Source organism: Podarcis raffonei, chromosome 2 (genome assembly GCF_027172205.1).
Source record: "Podarcis raffonei isolate rPodRaf1 chromosome 2, rPodRaf1.pri, whole genome shotgun sequence".
NCBI classification, from domain to species: Eukaryota; Metazoa; Chordata; class Lepidosauria; order Squamata; family Lacertidae; genus Podarcis; species Podarcis raffonei.
In genome coordinates this window covers 984550-1004132 of record NC_070603.1, presented here as the reverse complement: position 1 = coordinate 1004132, position 19583 = coordinate 984550, and the positions used below count along the sequence as shown (strand labels likewise).

General features: G+C 45.0%; 1 protein-coding gene across 1 annotated transcript; it reads left to right on the top strand.

Annotated features, from left to right (window-relative positions):
- Positions 1-8390: 8390 nt before the first annotated feature.
- On the top strand, positions 8391-17223 carry LOC128404013 (hepatic lectin-like). The gene is made up of 6 exons (XM_053369258.1): positions 8391-8478; positions 10069-10176; positions 12861-12935; positions 14607-14758; positions 15883-15995; positions 16724-17223. The coding sequence occupies exons 1-6, from the start codon at positions 8436-8438 to the stop codon at positions 16875-16877; spliced, it is 645 nt and encodes a 214-aa protein (XP_053225233.1). The 5' UTR covers positions 8391-8435; the 3' UTR covers positions 16878-17223.
- Positions 17224-19583: the final 2360 nt, after the last annotated feature.

Below are 19583 nucleotides of genomic sequence, written 5' to 3'. Positions count from 1 at the left end.
TCCTTATCTGAGAGATGGATGAGAGTTGGGAAAGGGCCTCTAAGTCAGGGGTGAGTTAACTGGGCTGTGGGCACCAGTTTATGTCGCTTGCTTTGTGCATGAGTAATGTTTATCATATGAGCACCTCACAGACAAGTCATGACGACTGCTTGCTGCTTCGGCACCCGTTCCAAATCTATAGAGGCAGCAGGGCTATAGAGCAAGGCAGACCTACTCACAACTCGTGTGCCTTGCAAGACCCCTGAGCATGAGTTGGGGAGGATGCAACTGTTCCCCCCAGTGGGAGTGCCATCGGGTGCTGGGTGAGCAGGCTGTGCCCTCCCCATCTGACTATCCCCATCCCCAAGGAGGAAAGAAGAGAGGTGGGCATCCTGCTTCCCCAGCCTGGGGCATCCTGGGAAGGGAAAGTGCCATTGTTAAGTTGTGGGCGAACATATCAGACGACACAGCGATTCTTCCAAAGCAGCTCTTTATTTGTAAGCTGGAGCAGAACTGACTGAGGAGCTCAGTCAGCCTGCTTATATAGAGCTCCAGAACAATGTAACTGTTGCCATTTTCTAAAACTATCCAATCACTGAACGTCACTTTCGATCCTTCATTTGCATACAAACTATCCAATCACTGAACGTCACTTTCGATCCTTCATTTGCATAACTATCTACAGTATCCCCCTGCTGGCCCAGGGTGAGAACTTCAGTACATAACAGCCATCTCTCTGGTCTCCAGTCTCAGCCTCCCCCCACCCCCTTATGTCATCCAGCTGCCATGCCACTCCTGAGCTTGGTGATGCCTCAAGACTCATAACATGTGGAGAGCACAAGAGTCAGAGGTGACTCATTTTGTCAAGTCACCAAAGAATAGAGCCAGGACAAAAATAAGCATGCAGAGCGTCCCCCTCCCTGCAATTTGGCCAGAGAGGCTTGCCCTGCTGGGTAGATCTCAGAAGGAGCCATTGGCCGTCATCTGTCCTCTCCCTCCTTGACTTCCACCTGCAACTGACTGCCTCACACACCAGTGCACTCTGGGGGTGATCCTCCCCCGTCTCACTGGGCTTTTTCTGGCAATCCTTGTCACTCTGCTGCTGCGTATCCTGAGTTCCTCTGGCATACAAGGGCTTTGCAAGTATAGGATTGCACCTTTCATTTATTACGTGATTATTTTCAGGATTTATTACACCACCCCTTTCTATGAACTTTTCAGAGTGGACTTACTGACCCAAAAATGCAGTCAGTAGAAAGCTAAACATCTCTCTCTCTCTCTCTCTCTCTCTCTCTCTCTCACACACACACACACACACACACACATCCCTTGGCTTAAGAACAGTCCTGTTTAAGAACGATTTGGTTTATGAACTGCACAAAACCGGAAGTAGTGTCCCGGTTTTTGAACTTTACCTTGGTCTAAGAACGGAATCTGAACGGTGAAAGGGCACCGGCAGTGGGAGGCCTCATTAGGGAAACCGCGCCTCGGTTTAAAAACGGTTTCGGTTTAGGAATGGACTTCCAGAAGGGATTAAGTTCATAAACTGAGGTACCTCTGTGTGTGTGTGTGTGTGTGTAACAGTGATCTGTTCTCTGATTAGAAAGTGTAATAATATTTACACTTATTGCAGCCTAAACTAACAAGGACTATTGATTTCAACTGTGTTTGCCTCCTAACCTTGATTTCTGCCAATGGCCAGAAATCAGAGAGAGAGAGAGAGGAGCAGGAGAGGAGGACCAGTGTTGAAGCACCTACACTTTGGACATCCTGGCCTGTTGAGATCAGGTGCCTGCACTATACTATTTTCCTGTTTAGACAAGCCTAGCCAGAGACTTAGAAAGTTGATTAATCTATTTTAGTATTTAAACTTTCAAATGTTTCAAATTTGTGATTTTTTTTCTTTGTAAAGTGGTATATAAATTTTATGAAATCAATCAATCAATCCAACCTGTAGAGAGCCACAGTTTCCTCCTCCAGTTTCCTTGTTTTTGCTCAGATATGGAGAACTTTTGTCCTTCTAGTTGCTGCTGAACTACAACTCCCATCACCCAGCAAACATTGGGGGGCATCAGATTTCTAGCTCTGGTTTTTAACCCCTGTGCCCTGCCTCTTTACTCCCAGGCCCAACATGAGTCAACAGTGTGATGCAACAGCAAAAAACACTATTCTAGGCTGCATCAATGGATGTTGAGTGTCCAGGTCAAAGGAAGAAGTGGCGCCACTCCCTTCTGCCTTGGTGAGACCACACCTGGAATACTGTGTCCAGTTCTGGGTACCACAATTTAAGAAGGATACAGGCAGCAACCATTTTGCACAGGGGTTCTGTTCTGTTCCTTATCAGCAGAGCATGATAAAACCACCCCGTCCCATTCCACCCCCAGCTCCATTTGGGGGCCACTTCAGGGTCGCCAGAAGCAAGCATGTATGTGAAGTGCATCAAGTGGACACGTGTAAAATGGTCGCTTCCTGTATTGACCAGCTGAAAGGTGTGCAGAGGAGGGCGACCAAGATGATCAAGGATCTGGAAACCAGCCTTATGAGGAACGATTGAGGGAGTTGGGGATGTTTAGCCTGGAAAAGAGGAGACTGAGAGGACATATGAGAGCCATCTTCATCATGGAACTTTGAAGTGTCAGGCATAGCTCTAATGGCTTTAGCCCAAACGTAGCAGAGTTTTCCTGCACAGCGAAGAAGCTAGTTGAGGTGGAAATGACTAGTCAGCTAGACTCAGAATAACTATTTACAGGATTTATTAAAAGGAAAAATAAAACCAGCAGAGTTTCTGCATACAAAACAAAGCAAAATAAATCCTTTCTTTCTCTCTCTCTCTCTTAACCACACACAGCACTCCTACTCCTAACACACCCCACACACCACACTGTCCTAGCAATCCCTAGATAACAGAGTTGAGTGCTGGTCGTTAACCAATCAGAGTAAGTAGTTTCTAGGTCAAGCTGACCTTGGCTTTCTGCCAAGAGTAAATTGACACTGCCTTGAGTTAATTGTGTGAAGCCAGAATCTGTAAGTTTCCCATGAGAACCAATTAACAGAAACTCAACACCCCCTCACAGATTCTGCTGGACAATTAACATCAAATACACCTATGTAGGAGATTATTTTTCCAGCAAACCTAAACCCTTGCACATTCGTTTGTTCTTTACCTTTGCCAATGGTTTAGTTAACACATCTGCTACATTTTCTTCACTTGATACATAAGTACAGGTGATTACATTGTCTTGTACACAGCAACGTACATTGTGGTATTTTACAGAGATATGTTTGGAACGCGATTTGAAACCCTCTGTTTTACTTAAGGTTATACAAGCTTGATTATCAATGTAAACTTGTACTGGTTCTCCACAATTTACTTTTAAATCTGTTAACAAATGCTTGAAATAAATCACCTCGTTGCACAATTCACTCAATGCGGCGTACTCGGATTCCGTTGATGACACACTTACAACGTCTTGCTTGCGTGACCGCCAGCTGATTAAAGCTCCACCGACCATTATGACCAGTCCTGTGACAGATTTTCTATCCGGCAAATTTCCCCAGTCACTATCACAGTAGCAACTCAACATTTCATCCTCTGAAGAATTTAATTGTAACATATAGCCAATTGTCTGTTTGAGGTATCTCAGAACTTGTTTTACCCCTTTCCAGGCATTTAGTGTGGGTTTTGAGACCAATCTACTTAATATGCCTACTGCATAGCTAATATCAGGTCTGGACCATTGTGCTAGATACAATAAACTTCCAATTACAGAATGATATACATCAGGATGTTCAAATTCAGGACTCTCGTCTGTATGAAGTGTTTTTATGAAACCTGGATCCATAGGCACCACTGCCCCTTTGCAATCCTGCATCCTGTATGTAGTCAGTAGTTGTTTAACTTTGTTCTGCTGACTAATTAGGCAGCTGCCATCTTGGGCCCAGCACACTTCCAACCCTAGATATGTCCTAACCGGGCCTAAGTCTTTCACTTTGAACTTACTGGACAATTGCTTGGCAAACCTTTTAGTTTGTTTATCTGTTTTGCAGGCATACAATACATCATCTACATAAATCAGACAAAACTCTTGATCACTGCCTGTACCACGTACATAAACACAATTGTCAGCTGTACTCTGCTTGAAACCAAATGACACTAAGGCCTCATGGAAACATTTGTTCCAAGATCTTGCAGCCTGTTTAAGACCATATAGAGCTTTGTTTAATTTCAACACTCTATTGGAACCTGTCTCATAACCAGGCGGTTCGGCTAGATACAGGTCTTCTGATATTGATGCATGTAAATATGCAGTCTGGATATCAAAATGGTTTAACAGGAGTTTTCTCTTTGCTCCAAGCGTTAAAATCAGCCTTACACTGTCCCCCTTAGCAGTAGGGGAAAAAGTCTCGTCATAATCTTTTCCAGGCCTCTGAGAGTATCCTTGAGCCACTAAACGAGCTTTGTATTTGTACTCTCCTGTCACCAGAGGTTTAAGTTTGTACACCCACCTGCAGCCTACAATCTTTGCCCCCTCAGGCGCTGCTACTGGTGTAAAAACCTTGTGCTCATTCAGAGAGGACATCTCTTCCTCCATTGCCAGTTTCCAGAGCTCTGCCTCCTCTTTTGGTAACTTTAACACCTCCTGAAAACTCTTGGGCTCTGCAATTACACTAAACACATTTGCAGTATCTGGAGAAAAACGCACTGGAGGCACTCCTTTGTTTTGTCTTTTAGATCTTCTGGGAGAAAATTTTTCTTCTGACCCACTTTCCTCCTCAGAACTATGACCTCTCTTTTGTTGCTTAACAACTGGTCTTTGGGCAACTCCACTTTCTTGAGAACTCTTATCTGAACTTTCCTCCCCCTCAGACTCTGATTCTCTATGTTTACCTTCAGAGTCATGAAGCTCCTGGGAAGGTTCAAACCAAACCTCAGTATTGGCATGTAGTCTCTCCCAGCCACTATGTTCACAAAAACTGGCATTCCTGGAGATCACAATGCCATTTGTCCCTTCAGCAAAGCGGAAACCTTTTCCCAGCTCCTGGTAACCCACAAACACTAACTGTTTGGTCTTAGGATCTCCCTTCTTCCTCATTTGTTTTGGAATTAACACCCAGGCTTTTGATCCAAACACATGCAAATGGTCAATTTTGGGTTTTTTCTGAAACAGTTTAAAGTACGGGGTTGTACCTATTGTTTGATGAAAGAGCCTATTTTGGAGATAACACGCGGTGAGCATGCTCTCCCCCCAATAAGACATGGGCAAATCAGCATCATCAAGCATGGCAAACATCATGTCTTGTAAAGATCTGTTTTTTCGCTCTGCAACGCCATTCTCCTCTGGGGAAAAAGCGTTCGTTTTTCTATGCCCAATGCCACGCTTTTGTAACCAATCTCTAAAAGCATTTGACATAAATTCGCCACCTCTGTCCGTCTGAATCCTTCTAGTTTAGTGGACAGAAATCTTTCCACAGATGCCACCCAGCCTTTAAACTTAGTGAACACGTCACCCTTATTCTTCATGGGAAAAACCCAAGAATAACGTGTGGCGTCATCCACAATTGTTAGTGAAAAACGCGATCCACCCCTGCTTACAGCAAATGGACCAATTACGTCCATGTGAACCAGCTGTAGCGGTGACTCACTAACTCTGTCACTTCTGGGGTAAGAGACTCTGTGGGTTTTAACCTTTTTACAAACATTACAATCAAGGTACTTGTTACAACTCTTTAAATTACCTCCATCAGCCAATTCAGACATTTTTAGTACACTTTTCCAGCCAGCATGCCCCATTTTCCTATGCAATAAGTGCACACAGTTGTCATGTATAGCTTTGTTATTCACTGCAGGCTGAGATTTACTGACTACTGCTGCAACTTGAGATCCTGCTTTAAGCCAAAACAAGCCTCCCTCTGACTTAGCAGTGCCTAAAATCTCACCAGCCTTCTTAATAATGCAACTGTCTCCTTCAAAATACACTTTAAACCCAGCTTTTAGCAAACAATCTACAGACATCAGATTGCTCCTTAATGACGGCACACAAAGTACATTTTGCAGGCATTCACGAAGACAAGGAACAAAAATTGCACCCCCCGAAATCACTTCGGAAGTACTTCCGTCTGCTAGAGCCACCTGGCTGCGCTGTGCTGAGTTCTTGGAAACAAACAATTCATCTGAATTTACGATGTGCCGAGACGCTCCCGAATCGACCACCCAGACAGCTTGTTTCTCATCAGCAATCTTGACCTCGGCGGTCACCAGCTGAGCCGACTGTTTTCGTTTGAAGAATTTCTTTTTCCGCTGCTGCTGCTGCTGATCTCGTCTCTGCTCCTGCACCGGCCACTGAGACTTGACCAACTCCGGACACTGTCGTTTTAGATGCGCTGAAGACCCACATCGGAAACAACGCCTAACAGCAAATGCAGACTCCTCACCGGCACGCTGCTCTTGCTTCACCCCTGGCACGGCATGAGAACTCCTTCCAAACCGCCCGCCTGTAGAAGCCTCTGCAGCCAACGACCTTTCTTGCCTCTTCTGCCATTCTTCAATCAAACGCCCAGTAACGTAACTGATTGATAAATCACGCTCCTGTATGCCTTCTAGAGACAAAACTAAATTATCCCAGCTTTCCGGGAGAGAACTCAAAATAATAGCCACCTTCTCCTGCTGGTCTAATGCACAGTCTCTTTCCTGTAGCGCAGCAAACTTTAACTGTAAACTGTGTAGGTGTTCCTGCATTGTAACCCCAGGCTGTAACATTGCCTTGTACAATGCCTTGCGAATGAACAGCTTGGAAACCGCTGTCTCACGCACATGGAGTTCTTTAAGTGCTTGCCACACACCTCTAGCTGTCTTGATTCCCCTCACATACGGCAACTGGGAATCTTCCAGCCCCAAGACAATTGTGGCCCTTGCTCTTTGGTCTTTATCAAGGTCTTCATCATCAGGCTTCGCAGGAAACTTACTCACCACTTGCCAGAGACGATCCCTCTGCAGCACTGCCTGCATGCGTTCCGACCACAGCAAGTAATTGGAGTCATTCAGACACTCAAAAGCCATCTGAACTGGTTGTGAGGCCATCTTGAGAGCGATGTCCCTGGAACCCGGAACCAGCTACTCACGACCACCGAGAGAGAAAACAGGAACCACAGCACCCAGCACTCACACGCTGCAGCTGTTGTCCTTGTGTCCGCTGCGTCACCAGCTCACCACAGTCAGGAACCAGCCAGTGTCCATCTGCTGCACCAACAGGAACAACAACTTCTGGAACTACTGGAACCAACGCCGTTGATGCTGACACCACCACAACTCAGGCTGGCAGCACAATACCCATAACCTCATGGAACTTTGAAGTGTCAGGCATAGCTCTAATGGCTTTAGCCCAAACGTAGCAGAGTTTTCCTGCACAGCGAAGAAGCTAGTTGAGGTGGAAATGACTAGTCAGCTAGACTCAGAATAACTATTTACAGGATTTATTAAAAGGAAAAATAAAACCAGCAGAGTTTCTGCATACAAAACAAAGCAAAATAAATCCTTTCTTTCTCTCTCTCTCTCTTAACCACACACAGCACTCCTACTCCTAACACACCCCACACACCACACTGTCCTAGCAATCCCTAGATAACAGAGTTGAGTGCTGGTCGTTAACCAATCAGAGTAAGTAGTTTCTAGGTCAAGCTGACCTTGGCTTTCTGCCAAGAGTAAATTGACACTGCCTTGAGTTAATTGTGTGAAGCCAGAATCTGTAAGTTTCCCATGAGAACCAATTAACAGAAACTCAACACTTCAAGTATCTCAAGGGCTGTGACATGGAAGATGGATCATACTGGTTTTCTCCTGCTCTGGAGGGTAGGACTCGAACCCATGGCTTCAAGTGACAAGAAAGGAGATTCCAACTAAAGATCAGGTAGAACTTTCTGACAAAGCTGGAACAGTCCCCCACAGAGGGTGGTGGACTCTCCTTCCTTGGAGGTTTTTAATCAGAGCTTGGATGGCCATCTGCCAGGGATGCTTGAGTTGAGTTTCTTGCATTGCAGGGGGTTGGACTAGATGACCCTTGGGATCCTTTCCAACTATTTATTTATTTATTTATTTATTTATTTATACATACTGTACATACATACATACATACATACACACACTGCCCATTCGGATCAAGGCTGATACTTCATGGAAGGAGACTATAGCACTGATTTCCACCCACAAAGATTTTGAACAGGCACTAAATTCATTACCATGTTGTCTAAGAACTCTCTGGACCACAGTTCAATGAAGGATGTTTCAGCTGCCACTGCATTTTAAAAAACTGGCAGGCAGGCTGAGGGCAGATGGGCAGAGGTGTGGTCTCTGCCATCCCTGCAAGTTACAGATTAACTCTTCTCATGGAATAGCCAAGGTAAACTGTAAAGTCCTCATTCTGGAAAGTCAAGATCTGGAGGGGGGAAAGGACCTCTGCAAGATGGAGGAAGAAAAAATGCAAGATGACTTTCGGACATATAAAGGTAAATATTTTCTCCTCCTCTTTCTCCTCCTCCTTGGCACTGTTAACAGCAGCGCAACCTTAATTCTGTCGCAGTTAAGAAAGTTGACTGTGGCAAGGAAGTCTCTGGCTCAGATGTCTATTTGACACTATTGTGCCTTGTCCAATAGTTCATTTATTTGTTTGTTTGTTTGTTTGTTTGTTCTGTCTTGTGTTTCCCCCCCTGTTTTCTGTGCTGCAATATATGTGCTTGTCTAATGCCACAAGGCAGATTTATTTTTCAGCCAACAGGCTTTCAAAGATGCTTATTAAGTCTATGTTGAAAATATGCAAGGCAGGGAGGGAAATGGGGTGTTAGACAAGATGGAGTTAACGGGCCAAGAAATAATTGCTTTCACTATTGTACTTTAGGGAGCTGAGCACTTCCTGGTTCCACATATATTACTGGAAATAGAGGTTTGCACAAATAATGTGAATTAAAGCACTCTAGTCAACTTACTGCAACAAATTCACTTTTTAAAAAAATATTTTTTTACAGTTAGGAAAGCGACAGGTGGAAATGCACTGAAAAATGTGCTGTGAGCAAATGGCTAATGGGAAGACCTGCAAGCAAATCCTTTGTCCCTCTTTTGTCACTGAACCTCCCTGCAAACAAAGGATGCCTGCTAAATAAAGACCTGTAAGCTTTGTAATAGCAAATCCGAATGAATGCTTAAGGAAAAGGCCATCCAGAGGTTCTTTTAATGTTCAGGCCAGGTTGCCGGGCACAGAAGCAGCTAAGGAAATCAGAGGTGGAGGGGCGAAAGTGACTCCAGGGGCCCTTCCAAGACTGCTGCTTTATTGTGGGCATGTTTGTTTCTTAACCCCACCATAGTGCAAGATTTATTCTGCTTTATTAGCTCATAATAATAACCCCTCCCCCCACAAAACAACACAAGGCTGCAGCCGCACAGCAAGCAGCACAGCTGATACTTCAAGAAAGTTCCAAGACATCATGCAAGCGCAGTAAGATAGCAAGAAAGTCTGCACGAAAGCAAGTGTGATACCGTTGCACACCACCGCAGTCTCCAAGGGGTGCAAGATTCCAGGGATCCCAGGCACTTACCAGGGGCTTGTGTTTCCTTTTGGAAATGAGGCGCAGCGGAGACTCTGGTGTCTTTATGATATATGGTTTATTTACTCATATATACAACCTGAGCCTTACGATGGAGGAGTTCACAGCAAGGGTCTTGTTTCTCCGGTAACCACAACCTTGGATTCCAACAGAAATCAATCATTGCTCTGTCTATCTCGCTCCCCATTTGCTGTTTTGCTTCTAGCTCACATCAGAGCAACTCTCAACTCTCAGTTCAGGCTTTGTCCTTCCAACTATCTCTGAGTTGAGTGAGGGGCCCCACCCATTTGCCATCTAGCACAGATTAGATTTAACACTTGCACCATCCAGGGATTACAGGGGCCTGGCACACGCATCACAATGCGCTCACATTGGGTGCATATCCTCAACTCAAAGCACTTGCTGGAAACTCTGTTGGAATAAAGGTTCTTGCATGATTCCAGCAGTCATGGAACAATGGCTATATCTTTTTCTTCTTTTTCTTTTCTCTATTTAAAGAAAGACGTTACCTTAATTTCACCCGGAGGCCGGTCTTCCACATCTGCATCCTGCTGATGGTCTCTATCCTGGGAGCTGCTGTTTTCTGCATCGTGGCTCTTTCCAAAGGTACTTTGACCATTTTCCTCTTTATCGTTCAAAACATTTCATCTATAAAGGACATTGTTTCTTGGCTTTGTCTCCATCAGAAACAAAGGGAGGTGTATGTGTTGGTTTATTATTCTTTAATAACTATGAATGAATTTATATATTTATTTTAAAGATTTCTATGCTGCCCCTCAATATAAATATTTATAGCACAACTGGCACAACAGTAATCAGCCCTGCTCATAATGGCATAGGGTGTGAATCAATCTGACTTAACTAGATAGAAAAATAACTATCAATACCCGCCTAAACAAAAATGAGCAAAATCACTAAATGAAGGGAAGTGAAAGCTGATTTGTGTTCAGTTGTAGTGCTGCCAACTTTTGGAAATCTGACCAAGAGTCCTTGCCTCAGGGTCTCCAGGGAAGGGTAAATGAAGTCTAAGGTAAAGGTAAGGTAAAGGTACCCCTGCCCGTACGGGCCAGTCGTGTCCGCCTCTAGGGTTGTGCGCCCATCTCACTTAAGAGGCCGGGGGCCAGCGCTGTCTGGAGACACTTCCGGGTCACGTGGCTAGCGTGACGAAGCTGCTCTGGCAAGCCAGCACAGCACACGGAAACACCATTTACCTTCCCGCTATAAAGCGGCACCTATTTATCTACTTGCACTTAGGGGTGCTTTCGAACTGCTTGGTGGGCGGGAGCTGGGAGCGAAAGACGGGAGCTCACCCTGCCGCGGGGATTCGAACCACCGACCATGCGATCGGCGAGCCCTAGGCACTGAGGTTTTACCCACAGCGCCACCCGTGTCCCTGAAGTCTAGCAGGAGGCAAAAATCCACTGCCAACATTTACCACTCCATTCACAGGTGATGATTTGATGGGGGTCCTGTTTTGGCAATTGGGGGATTTTTAAGGGTTCATGGAGACAGACTTGCCACTCGTGGGGGTGAGGAAGCAGCAGTCTGCCATCATCTGTCACTTTTCTCCCCAAAATGTCCCAGTACAACATCCTTATGAAGTGCGTAGCGTGTTGTCTGGCCCCCATCCACTAACTCAGGGTTCTTCAAACTATGGTCCCCATACGTTTCTGGACTATGTTTCCCATTACCCTAGTGGTGGTCTGAGGGCCTCTGGTTGAAGTTAGATTCTCCTGGTGAGAGAGCTGAATCCCACAGGCAGGTTCTTTCCTGCTTTCCCTGAGGGCTTTTACCACCTGATGTAAGAGGGGCAGAGGTAGGGATGGAAAGCCAGCGAAGTTGCCCAGACCGAAAAAGGGGGCATATTGCATGCAGGTGGCACATTATTGAAGTTCTCTTACCTCCTGACTTCCCAGGCCAGGAGGAGCAAGATGGGTTTTCGTGCATGTCTCCTGGTTAGACTGGTCAGTGAGGAAGGCCACACTCTCTTCTCTGAAGCATCCACCCCATCTCACCAAGTTGCTAAGCAACGGCCTGGGAAAGTAACTGTCCATGTTCTGTTAGGCTGGAAAGGGATGGCGAGAACAAGGATGCTGTGGGGTGAACTTCTAGCTTGCGGTGCCAGAAATGGGGCAGCAGGGGGAAAATATCCGGGATCCTCAAGTGAAACTTTATTAGATGACCAGGGGCTGGATCCCTAAGGCCTGGCTGGAGCTGAGAGCAGTGTAAGAGGAACCCAGACAACTCTTGCGTGAGGGAACCTTGGCTGGAAGAGTGGAGAGGCCCCAAAGGACAGAGCCGGGAGAGTCCAGGACCCACAGAGCAGAAGCAGACATCTGGGAAGGAAAGGTGCCTCATCCCATGGCGGTGAAGCGGCCAAAGCACAACCGGCAAGGGTTCTGGTCTGTGTAGAGGCCCATAAAAGGTCTAATATAATGTTCCCATTGTTACTCGTGTTACTGGTCTCCATCGCCCATCAACCCAAGCAAACATGGTCGATAGATTACTGCACATGCGCCACTCAACCACATTGATTGACAGAACTGGCACTACAACAGGCGTCACATAATGCCCGTTCCACATTTATAAGAACTGGGTCTTCACCTCCACTTTAGAACTCCCTGCCTATTGAGATCAAGCAGGCTTCACTGTACTCTTTTTGGCACCTGCTAAAATATTCTTGTTTAGATAAGTCTACTCAATTATTTTAAACTAGGGTTGTGACTTTTTTCTTAATTTTATTGTTTTATCTTTTTGTAAAGCACTTTGAGGTTTACAAGCAAGTGGTTTTATGAAATAAAATACCGTACTTTTCCGTGTATAAGACTAGGTTTCCCCCTGAAAATAATGTCCAAAATTTGGGGGTGTCTTATACATGGGGGCCATCCCCCATTTTCTTAAATCAGAGTCCCCCAAAATAGGGGAAATCTTATACATGGGGGCATCTATAACAGGAGTTGCAGTCCACATCTGCAGGGCCACAGGTTTCCCACCCTTATATTAGGATTTGTTATACAATTAGCGTAATGCCAACTTCAAACCACTTTGTGATGTTTGGAGGGGTGTGGGAAAGGGAGGCATTGTTTCAAAGTTAATTGATTAATTAGCACAACACTGACATTCAAAGTTATTACTAAGCATTTCATCGCTAAACCTCTCCTGATTTGCTGTCTCTCAAGAATCATAAACCATATCACACCTCCGTGCATCATAACGTCTGCCATTTAATATGTTTCATTTCAGCTCTAAATTTCTAACATTTCCCCCTTTTCCTCTTTTAAAATTTTAAGCAACAACACTTTCATCAGAACTGAGTGAATTGATTGATGAGAGTCCAAAGCCGCGAACGGGACATGATTATGAATGTAAGTCTTGTAACATATTGTTGCCTGCCACTCCAATCCCTGCACGGTGTGAGATCCAAGGTCTTCCAGATTCTCACCCAGGGTTCATGTTTCCTTTGGGAATGAGGCTTAGCGGAGACTGTGGTGTCTCTATGATTTATTTAGAAATACATATGCAACCCGATCCTACAATGGAGGGGATCACAGCATTAAAAACCCAAGAGGGTCTGGTTTCTCGCATATCCACAGCCTTGGATTCCAAACAGAAATAATCAAACAATGTTCTCAATTGTTGCTCTGACTCTCTCTCCAGCTTGCTCCTTTTCCCTCTGGCTCACTCACTGAACTCTCAACTCTTGCCTTTGTCTTTTTACTAAATACCCTCTCACAGATCCACTTTGTTTTCCTTAATGGCCCATCACCTGGACTATCACCTCAACACTGGAAACTAGCCAGACTTATATTTTAACACTTGCTGGATCCAGGGGTTAGAAAGGTCTCTGCTTACAGCCTACTTCCCCCCACCCCAAACTTATATTCTTCTCTAGGGTGACCAGTTCTCCTGAATCTCAGACCCTAAACATCAGGGAGCAGAGCTTGAAAGCTAGGGAGTGGTGCCTCACATAGCAGTGGTGGCCCTCAGTGATTTTCTCTTATGAGCTTTCAAGCCTCTCCTAATTGATCTCAAGTATAAAAGGAATATCAGAAGCGCCTTGCTGAACCTGTCCAAAGACCCTTTGAGTCCAGAACAGCACTCTCCACTTGCAATTCATGTTATATTTGAGCTTTCACATGATCTAAAAGCCACTTCCAGAGTTATAGTGGAATATGGTGCAAGTTTAGCATTTGTTTCCATATTTTTTGCAAACAGATTTTTTTCTGGAAGCAAATAAAACAGAAATGGGCACTAAACTTGCACTATACTCCTCTACAGTTCCAGAAGTGGCTTTTGTGAAAGCTCACATATAATACAGAACTTTACAGTTAGGGAACAGCATATCCCTCAACCGTCCCAGGAAATGAGAAATCCTGTTTTTTCTCGTGTGCATGGCAAACATTTTGGGCACTGCACTGCAATATTGCTTGCTTTCGCACTGCAATTTTCCCCTAAGAAAAGTTTTTATTTGGGGGGGAGGCAATCTCTTTGGGGCACTGTGCCCTAATAAAGTGTTTTTTCAGGACTGCAATCTTGCACAGGTCATGTAACTTGTGCAGAAGTGCAGCCCTGGAAGATGGTGTCCCAGTTTTTTGTCATGACATGTTGGAGGGTATGGAACAGCTGTTAAAACGGAATTAACTGCCATGTGAAAGCAGGCTGACTACCATCAGTCCCAGCCAAAATGTTCATTTTTGGAGGCAGCCAACTTCTGAACTTCCATTTTCTGGGAAATCACAAGTGCAGAGAGGACTGTTTGTGGGCTTCCCATAGGCATCTGCTTACCACTGTGAGACCAGGATGCTGAACTAGTTGGGCCTTTGGCCTGATCCAACAGAGCTCTTCTTATAAACGTAGGAGCTGCATTCAAACATCATCTGGAGGGCACCACTTTGCCAGCTCCTCCTCCTTTAAATAGATGGACGACTGCATAGCTAGATACATGCCTACTACACTTTCTGTGCTCTCAGACATCTCTAAGCTTTACTTTACTTTTCAAGCCATTGGCTAATGTTGTCTCTCTTTCCTTTGCTCAGTGTTCCCATGCAATCCTGACACTAGAGAGTGGGAATACCACAATGGAAAATGCTACTACTTCTCCCTGCAGAAAACTAACTGGATGCAGGCCAGGGATGATTGCGCTGTCAGAAATTCAAAGCTGGTTGTCATTGATAGTATGCCTGAACAGGTAAAAAGAAAGGAAACAGCCAGGGTTGGTGTGCTAGAGCTGGAGGAATCAGGGAAAGTTGGGGGAAACCATTGCACCCAGAGAGATTGGGGGGCTTAGTTGCCTCAGTCCAACTTACTTGGCATCCATCTCCCGATCACAGCCAGGCTACAGTTTCCAAACTGGGCTCCAGAGAACCTGGGGTTTTCCTGAATGCTTATCAGGGGTTCCTCAAAAAGAAAATTGTGGACAAACGTCTCTGAAAGTCAGTTTGACCGCCACTACGGATGTTCCCCTGTATCAACATACTGTCCATGGTTGGCCCAGTGGATGTGTTTCTATGCACCTGTACCTGGCTCTGAATGCCTTCAAGATTTTCCAGTGAATTCAACTTGGGAGGATTTGCCTCTTCCTTGATAAACCCATCTAATGGCTACTCGTGCTCCATGCTGTACTGTGCTTTTCAACATAGAAACCTAGGAAGCAGCCTTAGATCACGTCAGACCAATAATCCATCTAGTTCAGGATTGTCTACATTGACTCTCAGCGGCTCTCCATGATTTCAGGCAGGAGTCTTTCTCCAGCTCGACCTGGAGCTGCCGGGTGATGGATCCCAGGACCTTCAGGAAGCAATGCAGATGCTCTGCCGCTGAGCTGCAACTCTTCCCGCCAGGTTCTGTGCTGGAGTGGCCTTGAGTGGCCAGCCATGCTCACCACAAAATGTTGCCACATGGCGTGCTTTCAGAGGGCCAGCCAGCCAGGAAGCTGCACCCTCTGCAAGGAGCCTCCAGTCCAATACTCCCTGACACCCAGCTTTCATTTCCTGCACATAAACAGCCAGGCAGTGTTTCACTGAGCATTCTCAGATCTCATTGAGCTGTTTTTGTTTTCTCTCCCGCCCCCCGACAAAATGTACTTCTGCTAACCTTAGGGACCACCACCAGTCTGTTGATGCACATGGGTCATACTACTTTGGCTGCATAAAGCTCTACACTGATGCAGTACCCGTGGCAGAACTGAACCCTGTGGAACCCAACACAGCAATGGCCAAGAAACTGATTCTGGATCCTCCTAAACGTCATCTTCCAACAGAAAGTCCATGTACTCTCATGGCCATATTTATCTGATTTTTCTTTCTCATGCAGAATTTCCTTATGACCCGGACCAGGAATGACCGTTATTGGATGGGCCTCACGGACAGAGATACTGAAGGACTGTGGAGATGGATTGATGGCAGCAGTTACTACTCGGGCTTCACGTAAGCACTGAGCAGTTGTCATCCCTTTTGTTATGCAGCTGGCATCAAGTGCGGTCAAAACAAATTTGGAAATGGCATTCTCTTCTCAAATTCTGCCAGCGGGAATTCTCACATGACTGATGTTCTTTCAAGCATAACCTCACCAAAAGCTTCCTTCTACAGTGACTGTTCCCAGCCTTGGGACCGCAAATGTTGGACTACTGTCCCCACCATCCCCAGCCAGCATAGACAATGGTCCAGGCTGATGGGATTTGTAGTCCAACAACATATAGAGACTCAAGGTTGGGAAATGCTTTTCTAAAGGGTCAAACTCTACATCCCCTTAAGTATGTCCTTGGATCCTTTTTTTCATTTTGAACTGAAATCCACCATCCACTGAAAAATAGTCCTCATGGACTGCCTACAGCAAGATATGGCAGTGGAGATGGTTTCAGTGAGAAAATGGCATAAGGGGGAAGAGTGGAGCACTGCAATCCTGTTCAAACACAGGGGCACAATGCAAGAACACCACCACCCCAATATATTTTGTGACTAATAGCCAGAGGACTTGGATCAGTTCTGTTGCATGTTTAGACCTCTCAGGCACTATGACCCCAGTCCAAATCTCTCTTCCTGCACCCCACCCAAACTGCTTTTCGGCCATGAAAAAGACATCAAGAGGGAAGTCTATCAAATTCTGTATATCTTGGATTTTCGATATTTTTCAAAGTATTTAACATTCAATGCAGGTACTGGAAGCCAGGGGAACCGAATAACAGTGGGAACGAAGACTGTGCGCATCTCTGGGGTTCTGGGGAATGGAACGACGTCTACTGCAGCTACCTGTGCTACTACATCTGTGAGAAGCCCGTGCCAAGCGAGAAGCAGGGCAGGGGGACCTAAGCACTTTGGCGGAACCTCGCCCAGGCAGGCATCCGAGGCTCAATGGCCAGGCGCTGTGGGATTTCCCCACACAGAAATGTCACTTACCTAACGTAATCAAAGAGGTGCTCTAAAGATAACTTGAGTTTAAAAACCATTTGACTACTTTTTGGTTAACTCCTGGCTGACGCTGAAGATCCCTGCTGACTACTGTATTCAAGATTTCTGCTCTTTAATTATTTTGGCACCTCAGCAGCAGCTATGCCAAATGGATTTGATAGGCTTTCAGTCTGTATACCTTGAAGCTTGGCTTGACACTGAAATAAAACCCCAAGTGGGTGATGCTTGGTGAGATACTTTCACACCACGGGATGTTGGTCCCTCGCTCTGCCTGAGTTCTGGAACACTGAGGTCCACTGTGGGCATGTGGCGAGGTATTTGTTTAGCAGCCTTTAAATGTGTATGTTCACCAGTAGACCAGCCCAGTGGGTAAAAAACAACAATAGCAGCCCAAAGCACCACCATGTGTGTCACACAGGGCCCTGTCAGCAGTGTGTGGTGACAGATGACACCCAGCAAAACATCACTACGCATCTTTTTTTCTTTTTCCTTTTTTAAAAAGATCCACAGTTAGCTAATATTTGATTTTATATGGGATTTTCTTACCCTACTGCATTATCCACTGATCAAAAACCTGAATTAAATATGGGAGGGGAGAATGCAGGGTGCCACTTGGATGATTATAACATTGTGTGGGCAATGTGAAAAACAAGTATACCTGGAATATATCAGATCCACTTTAAACTGTCTGTGGCAACACTGGATCCTTTGCTTGGGACTCTGCACAGATTTTCCTTTATGAGAAGACACTGAGAGGGCTGATTTAGATCAAGATCTCAGTGGGGGAAGGGAGAGGCTCCCTCTCACACAAACACCCCCCATCCTGTCCTTCAGTGGTGTCTTTGGGAGGGTCTTAGGCAGGGGACATTCACTGCACTACCTGAAGATGCCGGGGATTGAACAGGTAATTTTCTGCATACAAAGCAAATCCCCTCTCACTGGACAACAGCCCATCATCCCATTAGAGCAGTTTTAAGAAGGACAATCCTGATTGCCCCACCACTTGCTTTTTACAAGGACAACAGGATTTGAATCTCCTGTTCCTTCCCATTATGCCAAGGCAGTGTGTGATGAGAACAGGACTCCAGAGGAGTCCATTGTGTGTCCTGGAACTTGCTCTCTCTGTTCCAAAGCTCCACATGGTAACCCATGAAGGTGATGTCTCTTCCTCATTTCAAATGCCACAGACACAGTTTCTGGAGCCAAGCCATTCAAGTACCAAGGTACCACTGTTCTAGACTTAGAAAGTCATGATCAGTGCTTTTTTTTTCTTTAAAAAATGTTTAGGGGTACTCTCATTTTCCTACTCATATTGAAATACTGCCCCTCAATGAGGCCAAACTTAGATTCACAAAATGTTTAGGGGTATGCGTACCCTTGCATCCCCCGGGGAAAAAAACCATTGGTCATGACAATATTTTTGGTTGGCACGCATATTTATGGTATGAAAAGATGAAAGTTCATAAAGGATTTACAAATCACATAATTAGGAAAAAATTCTATAGAGTATGGGATAAATACAAGAATTTATTAGAGGTAAAAACACCACTTTGGCTCTCACCATTGGAAGCTATAGCAGTAAAGAAATAGAACATGATAGAAGGGTGGACAACTTATAGAAATTTATTAAAACGAGGGAGGAGAGTATAAATTTAAATAATTTAAGGAATTATCAGGGAAATTAACAACATAGACACAATATCATTTGAATGAAGTATTTAAGAAAGATAGGATATGAGGATTTGGGGAATAAATATCACAACTGGAGAGAGACCTGTTGGATTGGAATGTAAAAGTGCTGTCTAAAAGGTCTCTCTCCAGTTGTGATATTTATTCCCCAAATCCTCATATCCTATCTTTCTTAAATACTTCATTCAAATGATATTGTGTCTATGTTGGAATGGGAGACAAAGGATGAGCAGGTAAAATCCTAATGATACATTGAGTGGTATCTTTCTTTTAAAGCAGGATTTTTATCCAAAGATTCAAAGGTCCTGATCTGAGACTAGCTGACTGCCGTGAGATTTAACTTGCTACCCAGAGAATAAATCCCAAAACCTCAGTACTAGAGCCAATTCCTGAGCCCTAAAGATCCTAAAGAGGCAACAGACATCTCTGCACATCCAGTGGGGGTATGAGGGTCATTTCACCCCCTGGCTCTGTGCCCACTTCATTCCACCTGAGTCACTGTGCTTTCTGAAAGAGCAATACACAAAATGGAGGCACCTCAAGTCATTCAAACTCCCATCATTAGCAGGCAGGCAATACAGTTATTTGTGGGCGCGGGGATTTATAGTGGTTTCAATGTTCAGTTAATCAAAGCTTTGTGATTTTGATAAACTGGGGCAGGGCCTTAAAAGACAAAGAGAACAAGCCATTTTATAAGGAAAGGATGAGTAAGACGTTCTTGGGTGTTTGCACTTTTGGAGTCAGCACTTTCCAAATAAATTTTCATGCTGCAGTTATGGGGAAGTGAACATGTGATTCCAATGCAGGCATCATAAGGGAAGAGTGGAGAAGATGCATGGTTGGGGGTACAGGTTGAAACTTTGGGGAGGGGGCTGCAGGGCTCAACACCCCCTCCCCTGCCCAAGCAGCAGCCATTGT